Raw genomic sequence first — 11,197 nt, 5'->3', positions numbered from 1 at the left:
GGCTTTAAAATCCTATCTGCCAATCAGGAATAGACACTTGTGCATCAACTGTGCAGCTTAAGTGACAGCCAACCAGAACCTCAGCTGGTTATGTCATTATTAGCAATATAATAAAAAAAATTCACACGTAGAAACCAATGTGTATAAAACAAAGTACAAACTTTATTATTCTGTCTTTACAAAGGCACAAGCCTCTTTATCCCCAAAACATTTCTCTTAAAAAAAAAACAACAAAAGCTTCTTGATGACCATATGCATTAACAGGTCTAACAAAAAAAAAGGTATAGAGAACAGACGGAGAGGGAGAGGAGGGAGCTGCAAAATGTGAACGAGGACAAGAGATATCGACAACAGAAAAACAAAGATGGCATAACAGATCGCAAAAGAACAAATATAAAGAGTTGAGCGGCAAACAGGACGAGATGTTGCAGGACCGGACATGAAGGGGAAGGGGGGGGATACACAGCTGTGCGGTTTTTTATTCATTATCTCAAGAGCTTCAGCTGAGGAGATGCCTCTTTTTACAACATAAAGAGGCGGACTCCAGTATAGTACAGTAAGTGCTTTGTAATCATGACGCCATTTAATGATCCCACGGCCCACAACACTCATCTGACAATCTGATATGTCCACGTAACATTTCCTAAGACACAGAAAAGAGTGCAAAACACAGATGGAGATAAAACTATTCTGTGATTCAGCAGAAGACGGTCGAATGCAGATAACTGTAAAAAAAGAAAAAGGGCTCTACAAAAAGCAGAGCATGCAAACCATATTTTCAACATCCAGGAATCCCCTGGATACAATAAGTACTGGGAAATATCCCATGATTCAATCTGACAGACGCCTCTCTCATTTCAGAGGAGCTGACATCAACATTTCCTTAAAGGGCAAACTTCATGACATAAGTCACGACAGAGAGAGGTGTGATCGCTTGAAAGCATCTGTCAAGCAATTCAAAGCTTCCTCTTTGCACTGACGCAGGAGATTCAATAGTGAGTTTGTCACTAAATAGCATTGATGTGTCAAAAGCCCTAAATGTGACTAATTTCTACATATATCAGGTTTAACAATTGTTATTAACATGTCGGGAAGAACAGTTTAGCTTTATGGAATGTGAACATTTCTTTGTGGAATTCTTTTTTCCACACATCTGACAATAATAGTGCACACAAAGGGGCCAAAACAGCTTGAATCTACACACGAATACTACCAGCAGTCAGTATTCACATTAGGTTTGAATACTAAATGGAAGAATTATGAGGAACACTGTAATTAGTAAACCAGCAACCTGCAGAAATAATAAAACAAACATAAGCGAAATAGACAAAATTACTTGGAATATATAAGCTAACACACCCTGGGAGTTAAACATGCCTGTTTGAAAAGGCGAAGTGAAAACCAGAGGGATTCCAGCGGCCACCGAATGACGCAGATCAAGTGTTCCGACCCCAGGGTTGTGTTAAGGCTGGATTCACACAGTGCCTCTCTGCACTGTGCACCTGCTGTTAGTAAGGCAAGCTGTTGCCTCTCAGCTACGTCTCAATGTCCATCTTTCTGTTCCAGGCAAAACAACACGTTTAAAAATAAGAACTAAGCTGAAGCATGTGAATAGTGCGGTACACTAGACCAAGCAAAAGAACAAATGATCTATTAAAGGAAATGCATAGAGCATGTGTGGTCTACCCAGTCAACTCCACAGCATCATTCAAACTGTTGCACTGGGCATTTTCCTCGTGTTTGTAGCATACTCTGCTTTGATGGAACATCTGGACAAGACGCTACACTGTTAGGGGTTGAAGGAAGGCAGCCCTTAATCTTTAGCAAACACGTGATTGTATGTCAGTCGTATGTCTCAGTGTTGTGCACACATACATGTGTGGCTTAATTTCAAGGCAGAAATGAGTGGCACTGTTGCAGACTGCCAGAGTCTGGGGAACCACCGACGCCTCTGCTGATTCAAAGACGCTAAAAAGGGACACATACACACTCACACCAGTGGAAATCACTACAGAGTGTCCACGGATTAGCTTATTTAACAAGCCAGGTGCTCTTCTATTCAACAAGGGAAGGTGTCAAGAAATGTCAAAGCACTTTTTTCTTTTTTTAAATCAGGCCATGAGTAAAAAGAAAAACATGCCAAATACACATGTGGGACTACTAGGAACCCAGCCCAGTAAAAAAAGGTAACAAACAAACAAAAGAACGAATAGAGTTGTGAACCATAAGTGCACTCTCTCCTCCCGAGCTTATTTCAATTCCTGTGAGCACCAAATCACCCATGACGACAGCTTTTAAATTGCTGCCAACGTGGTGCCTTTTTTTTTTGTGTTTTTCCAGTACAATCGCTTTAACTTGCTGGTTGTGGGAGCCTCAGAGAAACAAAACATGAAAAGAGTAGACTTCACAAGAGTGAATAAACCTAATGTTTCATCTAAAAGCTGTAAAGATGTGATGTTGAGACAGTCTTGTCTTGTAAGCTCAACAAAGTGTCTCTTTGAATCGGATATTTGAAATAATATCCCGTGTGACAGAGCATTTATGGATCAGTCAGTGAAATAGTTGCTATCGTAACCTCTCTACACATTAATGAACTGATATGAGTGAGATAGCGGAGGCCTAGAGATTAGCAGAGAGAAGATGCAGGAGAGGCTGCATGTATGAGTGTCTAAGTGTAAACCTATTTGGGCTGCCTATCACGGTACAACATGTTAAGAGTGCGTAGTAAAAGAAGGAAAAAAAAGACGAGTGCTTCAATCTGTCTACCAGCCCTATTAATGTCCACTGAACAAGAGTGCTGTGGGGTTGAAGCCGCCCATGGCCCTGGTCTTCTTGGGCGTTTTCTGTGTATGCGTTTACGTCGTGCGTGAAATCAGGGATGAGCTCAGGGCAGCGAGCAGTCGTCCGGCCCGTCACTGTTCGACGCCGTGTCTGAGCCCGCCGCGTCTGAGAGTACGCGACCTGAAGTGACGATGACTGCCCTTCGCTGCTCTTCCTCGCCGACACAACCCTTCCCCTGGGTGCCCTCGATGTGCTGGATTGCCTGGAGAGAGGCGGAGGGAGACGAGAGATTTGAGTGACAACAGCACCCTCTAGTGGTCAGATCTACAAAAACCATTACACCAAGAAATCCTTCTGACCTCCTTCCATTTTGGTCTTACTTGAACAATGGTGTCCAGGTTCTGTCGAGATGTGGACACTGTGTTGATGACTGATGCGGGGCCCATGGTTACCACGGTGACATGATGGGGTTGGGGAGTTTGGACCGGTGCCGGGACGATGACCGTGGCATGGTGTGTAGGTGCAGGAGGGGTCGCAGGGGCCAACACCTGCAAGGAAGAATCTATTATTAAACCATAGATTTACCATAATGGATTAGCTTTAGGCTTTTTCGTGTATTTGCATTCATAAGCAGATAGCTGCTACGAGTGATCAGCAGAAATGTTGTCTGGACCTAAAGCACCAGTGATAAAAGAAACTGGTTGAACTCTGACTGATGTACAGCGAACAGAAGATGGGAGTCTTAGCCTGTACATCCTTTATCAACACCGGAGAGCCAAATATATTGCCTGTTGAAGTCAGGTCATTGATCCCAGAGACTTAAGACCCTCTAACATAACATCTTACAGCTGTGACTGAAAGCTCTGGAAATGACTTACAAGAAGATCCGGTTGCAAAATCTTCTGTTGTCAAAACTCACAACATTATTTTTGTGGGCAATAAGATTTTTGTTTCTTTTGTTTCAACGTATCACTTCATGAAATTTAGAGCAGATTGTTACATTTTCCTGAAGTTGTCATGATGATAGTGCATGAGATATATTTGAATGAAATTGTATTTGCTTCCTGGTAATTTGTTCTGTAACTTCCATCAGATTTGACCGATATTGATTTGAGGGCATATCACCCAGCTTCTGCTTGGGGAGTTACAAAGTGTCACATGACTAAACCAGTGCGTCTCAATCATCAAATCGTCTTTCAGTATCAGCGCCCGGCTGCCACCAGCAGCAGAGGAGCAGACTGCAGATTGATTCTGCATCATGTTCAGTTCAGTTAGCCAGCAGAAAAAGGATACTGTTGCTGTCGGGGAGACGAGACAGGCAGAAAGATGTGCAAGCTGCTCATTTAACACACTGTAAATGGGCCTGAGCTGTTGACAGGTTGTGTGAGTGTGTCAGTATGAAATCTACGATGTGCTTTTACATATCCATAAAAGGATTAGGGCTACACACAGAAGAGGGGAGGGGACTTTGGTTGCAGCCACTTGATGAATTAAGATGATTGAGCCCTCAACTAAACAAAAACCAAATATTGAAAAAAGTCTGGAAAAATTGTCATGATTTGTAAATGATTGTTTAAATGCATGCCTAATTATGGGAAAATTAAAAAAGTTAAGACAAATACTTTATAATATATATTAGGTGATGAAATGTAAGAACAAATCAAATCCAATTTATATGAGATTCAATTGGAAAATTAGTTTAAAAAAAAAAACTACATCCAAGTGGTTAAAATGTGTTAAGCTGAGACGGATCCTTCTCTATGAATAACCCAATATAATCTCTTTAAGCATTGATCAAGTGAACTGGACTCTGGGAAGTTTCCCAATTACCAAAAACTGAAATGTATCAGCAGGGGCATACTTCTTAAAAGGATTCTGCTGTTTAAGTCAGAATCATATGAAAGTGTTTCCAACCTGTGGGCTGTGGGCTGGAGTGAAGTCCCTCTCCAGCTGCTTGTGCTGATGAACGAGGCTCGGTGTTTGGGCCTGCTGCTCCTGGACCTGCTGGGCGATTGCCTTAAGTTTCTCTGGGTAGATCTGTGCATCCAGGGAACGCATCTGACAAACAGAGCAGGAGATAAAAGGTTCACTTGCATGTCCCAAACAATATCCAGCTTTGTCTGGATACACAACAGTTTCAGGCTTTTGAAAAATTGTGTTACAAGTCATCCCTTACCTGATCTTCCAGCAACATCCGCACTGACCGCTCTTTCTCCAGCTGCTGCCGCAGCTCGATCATCTCCCTCCTCAAGTCCTCGGTCTTCTCCTCCTCCAGGATGTCTGGCGAGCCGATGCCTTCATCCTTCTCCTCTGCACGCCTCCTCTTCGGGGAAGAACCACTTAACTCCTGGGGAGAGCAAACAAAAGTTGTTAATCGTTATGAGATTAACACAAAAAAGACTTTACTTTCAAAGAGACAGAAAAGCCTGGAAACAGCTTTGTTAACAATTCAAGGTTTGGCACGGCAATGCTTTACTTGTATGATTCGCTTGAGCTGACTGTTCTGCTGCAATAGCCGCGTCTTCTCCTGCTCCAAAGTGAAAATGTAGTCTGCTGTCTGTTGCAGGATGGCAGCCTGGCGGAAAAGAGTAGAGGAATTATGTTACAGGCCTGTGATGGAGGAGAGGTGAGACCCTCGCAGCGACATCTAACTCATCATCCAATTCATGACTGCGTATGTGACTCACCTTGCTGAGCTTCTCTCCATCACTGTGTGGGATGAGTGTTTTAAGTGACTGGAATCCAGCGTTGATGCTCTGCATACGCCGACGCTCGTTGCTGTTGGCGATCTCTCTGCGGATTCGCCTCTCTTGGTCCCGGGCTGTTTCTGGGGTCAGAGGAATGTTGGCAAGACTGGGGAAGAAGGGAGAATGACGAGGGGCAAAGGCGTTAAAGAGACAATTAGACGTGCATTTCCAACTGGAATGGCTGTAGAGCGCATTCCTCCACCGAAGCCCCACAGTCGCCTAAAATTCAATGCAGCTGCACTGAATTTCACACACTCATAGATATCAGTTCCCAAAATAAGCCGGAATCCTTGAATTACTACCTGGAATCAACAAACCAACCAACAAACAGACAGGGGTGAAAACATACCCTCCTTCTCTAATCCAAAGATAAACACAATTAACTACTTAATAAAAAGGTTCAGTTCGTTATTCATGTGTTAAAGGGAGAAACGCACGCTCATGTACCATAAAACCAAATCCAATTGCTGTGGTTGATTTTGTGTCTTGCTTGTCTCTCTCTTTTTGAATCAACCCAAATTCCCTCACTTTGTCTCTTTCCCTGCTAATACAGTACATTCAGTAGTTTCCTTCACTTCTCTGAATCGTCATAATAAACCTGCAGTGGACGCATTTGAAAGTTGTTGCTTTCCAAAGCCGAGTACACTGAGACAAATATTAGTAGCAAAGTTGGCCAACGAATTCTAAGCAATGGCCTGCATGTCAACGTAATCCTGCGCGACTGGAAAACGCACCGTCTGCAAGGCTGCTGTCATCGGACATTTTAGCATTTTTGCCTTCCAGTTTAAAGTACTTTAGAGTTTACCCAAGAAATAATCCCCTCAGAAAAAACCCAACTGATGTCACAGTGAGGTAAACATGACAGCCTCTTGTTGTGGGAAAGTGCACACCTCAAAGGCTACATTTACTGCACAATTAGTCAGTAAGAACAATGTATTGTTTATGCTTTGAATGATTCAGAACAACATCACCAACATCTGGTATTTACAGCACGTTTGTCAACCAATAACTACTTTTCTGTGTGTGCATCATTACGCTTGCATCCTGCCAAGTTAACTGCAGAAAGGCATTTCAGAAACTGTTTATTTACCCCTGACACAAGGGCCCATGTGGGTCACCTTCCACACTTCTGATGGGTCCTTGAACATGAAGACTTGGAACGGCACTGATTATGTGGAATGACATTTTGAAAAAGTGTTAAAATGTAAAATTATTGTGTATGTGCTTGGGGGAGGGACCAAGTTTGCTCGTGTTAAAATCAGTACCTTTCACAATATACCTTTATGGACCACGTGCTAAAAAGGTATCAGGTGGCTTTGCTGTTAACTCCAAGAGACCGTTAATTAGAGCAGCAAGTGGACTGTTAATATTGCCCCCCCCCCCAAACTGTGAGGAAAAGCCCCTATTTACTATACACCGAGCGGAAATTCAAGACGAGCTTCCTTTGACATCCTTTGTATCGAGCTCAGTATCTCTGGGACCCTCTCCGGCCAAAGCTCTTATCTGTACTGACTCAGCTGCCACAGAACAAACACTGGGAACAATTGTGCAGACACAGATGAGAGAGAAGTGTGTGTGTGTGTGTGTGTGTGTGTGTGTGTGTGTGTGTGTGTGTGTGTGTGTCTGGACACACACGGTCAGACAAATACACACTGACACTGCAGCGGCACATTCAGCAAACCCATCCACTGCCAAAACATCCAAACATGACCAACTGGGCCCGGACTGACCATATCACACAAACACAAACCAGTACAGAGGAACAGCCCGGGTCCCAGTGAGGGGTGGGCTAAAGCTTAAAACAAGAGTTGAACAACGAGCCATCAAAACAGAGCTGAACTTATTGGTTAATTGATTTATTCAGAAACTTAGTACATTTTGTCAAAATGGCAAATATTTAATGGGTACCTGTCTTCTCTACTGTGAGAAGCAGCTTTGTCTTGTCTTAAATTGTTGTATATTTGATATTTAATAATAATCTTGGGTTGTTGGAATGTTTCTCCATTTTGTGACATTTTATGGCTTCAATTATAAATCTGCTTATTAATCAATAGTAAAGATCATCATTTAATTATGTGAATGGAAGTATAATGCAAGCTACCTGGTCATATTCTTACTAGTTTATTAGTCAATACAATATTAATACAAATGAAAAGTGACATATTTGTGGTTTAATTATAAGAGAAGTCCAGATGAATTATATGGGATTTGGTGCATTAAAGACACCAGGAAAATAAGCAATATTTTTTTGTGCAATTTACTAATCGATAAAATAATGATGGAAATAAAATGTTTTATATTTACGTTTTTACTTAGGACAAATTCAGATTAATTATATGGGATGTGGTGCATTCAGGGCATTAGAAAAAAATGTTTAGTTACAATTTCTGTTCCATATTGTTCAAAGATTTGAAGTCAATTCTTATGTCGTAAAAATAAAATAATACAAAAAAAGGGGGGGGGGGACTACATTTCCCAGACTGCCCGTGTCACTACCATCAGCAGCAGATCCCTCCGCCTCCCTCTCCAAACTGGGCTGCGGACGTATCCACGGGGCCTTCAGCGACACACACCCCCTTAATAATAACACCGCCATTAATCATCCTTCCTCCACACGAAAGCTAAAATGTCCCTTCACCGGACACACGAGGGGAATGTGTCTTCAAAAGCCCCGAAAACGAGCTCCCTCCGTCGGCCACCACAGCGCCCGTCACCGCCGCCGTGCTCCGGAGCAGCCTCACTCCTCCGTGTCCTCCGCCATTACAACAATGCGGCAGGCAGCATGGCAGAGGTGCGGGGCGAAAAGACGCAGTGGAGGCGCGATCCAGACGCACGGAAACACCAGTAAAACCGGCGCCACGTCGAGTGGTGGGGCGATTATTAAATACAATGGGCTTTCTACGTCAGCAGCGACCGAAAACAAAGTGCGGTGCAGTTCAGACAAACGCCAGACCCCCTCATCGCATTTAGCTCGAGCCCCAAGCATGGCCGCACTACCCACAATAACTTCGGATCGCTCGGAGCCAAATCGCGCAGCCCCCCCGCGACGTTTCGCGTCCGAAATAGACCCTTTCGCACCGTGTGACACCCGCTCGTGTTACATGTCCCTTTCTTACGCAGACCACGGCACCCGTGGGTGACACAGGGGGGATAAATTGAGCACAAACGGAGCGGGGATGCGCCGTGGAGCGGAGGGGCAGCGTGGTGCGCACGGAACCACGTGGTTTGTGTTTGCTAGCCACAAAATACATCGATTTCGCGGCCGATCGTGCGAAATAACACCGCGGATGGGATGTGGTGGTCCGAGCCGGAGCCCGCACATGGTCCACCGCAGTCTGACCCAGGTGTTGGGTGATAATACGCGCCCGCAGCTCCCCGTGAATGGGTCGTGTACACAATAACAGATCGCATCAAGCGTGTTGCCTCAGCAGCGTCGCTAAGTGCGTGTACTCCGAGCAGATGACTTAATGATAACACAAATACACACAGCACGCAGCGTGAGTACATACGCACCTGCAGAGACCCCCGATCACTTCTTTCTCCGTTTTCCTGAAATGTTGCAGGGAGGGCACCTTCTGAGCTGGTACCATGAAATACTCCATGCTCGCCTCTCGCCAGTTTGGTCCCCCCCTCTCCTCACAAAAAAAAAACAGCAAACAGTCTCTGTACTATAAGAGACAAATGTTGGGGATACGGGGCGAAAAAAATCCCGTGATCCAACGCGGGTTAAATCCTCAGAGCAGATGTGGACCCTCGTCTGTGTAATGTAGTAGTTTGAAGCTGCTGAGAGTTGTAATGTTACTCGACTTCCAGCTGATGGGGTTCCCTCGTTGTGTGTGGTGTGCTACCTCTCTCGCTCTCTCTCTCTCTCCCTCCCTCCCCTCTGCTTTCTCCCTCTGCATGACCGTGTGTGTGTGTGTGTGTGTGCAGCTGATCGGATGGCTTTCAAGGCGGGAAACAGCTGGTAGGAGTCACACACACACACGCGCGCGCGCACACACACACTGCTCGACTAAAAGCCTCCTTCCGCAGAGACAGGGGACTGCATGTAAACAAAGGACTATTTTGCACCGACGACAAAGCGCACATGTTCTACTTTAACGTAAACTACAGCAAACCATTGAATTTATCATGAAGCTGCATTACACTGTTACATTAAATAAACAGTAATTACCACGCTGTGTGAATAAATACTAAATATGTATCTTTATGATAAGTAAATACTGCGCACAATCAAGATAATTAGAATAATATTTACACCACATGAGATGTAAAAAAAATATTTGTCTACAGAAAATAACTTTTTTCAGCTGTAATTAAAATGTGCATTGCATCTTTCGATGTTGTGTCGAATAAAGGGGCGGATACTCCAACAGCTGCGATAAGCGAACAAGAGGGATCAGCTGACGAGTTGGCAGAGCTGCACAGCAACAGCGCACCAGGGAGGGCTTTTAGGGACACACACACACACACACACACACACACAGAGAGGCAGTTCACCATTTTGGGTGTAACAGAGCCCGCCTACTACAGGAGGATGAAATGTTGAGGACAGAATTGCAATTGGTTTACTCTCGAAGTGTTCATCCGTTCCTCTGTCTCATTGGTGCAGCTACAAGTTGTCAAGCATCTATCTGTGCACATCTCTGACTGTTCGCAACAACCTTCAGAAAGTTGTAAGAAACCACGTCAGACATGCATTTGAAATGTAATGATATTATTCAGCTTGTTTATATAATCCTCAATACAATACCAATGGTTCATGTGCAATCTGTTCATTGTATATATTATCACATTGTATATATTTTTCCTGTCTTTATACTATAAATATTAGTTTGATTCTATCCATATTTTTCTATATTTTTACATTCCTTACACTTTAGTATTGCATGTTACTTATTACTTACTGATGCCTACTTTGACCCTTGTTGCAATAATACTGCAAATTCCCCCACTGTGGCACTAATAAAGGATTCTCTTAAATTACAGAAAGCTATGTTTTAATGTTATTGTGAACCCCTGTCATTGCTCATCATAATAAAACCTGTAAAGAGTATTAAATTCATCCAGGAACCTGCAAATGGTTCAAGAGAAATTCAATAAATAAAATGCAAACAGGCCTACAATACCCCATGTTGCTTTTACGTACATGAAACAAAACAGAAATAACTCACAGCAATGACAGTGATGCAACACTGAACCAGAAACCCAAATATGTTAAATAATTTATTAAATATCGCTTAGATATTATTTGATTATCAGCGTTTTTGCAATACATTTTCATTTGATAAATTAATTGACTAATCGGCTTGTTATCTCACTGATTGTTAAAACAATAATACTACATTAAGGTATCTGTATTCATAAATCCAGTAACAGGCTTATAATTAAGTATTTCTACACTATGTTGCTTGTATTACGGAAAAACTTCTTCAACTATTTACTGCGTTTATAGATTGCTACAGGTGCAGCTTTGCTGCTTGTGAATATACGTGCATGTTGTAGGAAATAGTGCAAATGTGAGTGAATTGATTTTATTCAAATTATTTCATTATAATTCTGACATTTTTTATTTGTTGTTTTGTGTGTTTTGTCTTTACCACATATAGCTGCAAGCGTCTTTCTAAATCAATTCATTTATGTAAATAAACATATAAACATTGGTATGA

At 42.9% G+C, this 11,197-nt stretch overlaps 1 protein-coding gene across 1 annotated transcript; it reads right to left on the bottom strand.

Annotated features, from left to right (window-relative positions):
* Positions 1-140: 140 nt before the first annotated feature.
* Positions 141-9,542, bottom strand: tfap4 (transcription factor AP-4 (activating enhancer binding protein 4)). Its single transcript, XM_020101855.2, has 7 exons — positions 9,042-9,542; positions 5,469-5,634; positions 5,258-5,356; positions 4,958-5,128; positions 4,696-4,839; positions 3,162-3,329; positions 141-3,043 (listed from the first exon to the last, which is right to left on the bottom strand). Exons 1-7 carry the CDS (start codon positions 9,128-9,130, stop codon positions 2,885-2,887), a joined length of 996 nt encoding a protein of 331 aa, XP_019957414.2. The 5' UTR covers positions 9,131-9,542; the 3' UTR covers positions 141-2,884.
* Between the last annotated feature and the right edge of the window lie 1,655 nt (positions 9,543-11,197).

The sequence above is a fragment of the Paralichthys olivaceus genome, chromosome 5 (assembly GCF_024713975.1).
Source record: "Paralichthys olivaceus isolate ysfri-2021 chromosome 5, ASM2471397v2, whole genome shotgun sequence".
NCBI classification, from domain to species: domain Eukaryota; kingdom Metazoa; phylum Chordata; class Actinopteri; order Pleuronectiformes; family Paralichthyidae; genus Paralichthys; species Paralichthys olivaceus.
The sequence above is the reverse complement of the archived record's forward strand: the minus strand, read 5'-3'. Positions and strand labels throughout refer to the sequence as shown.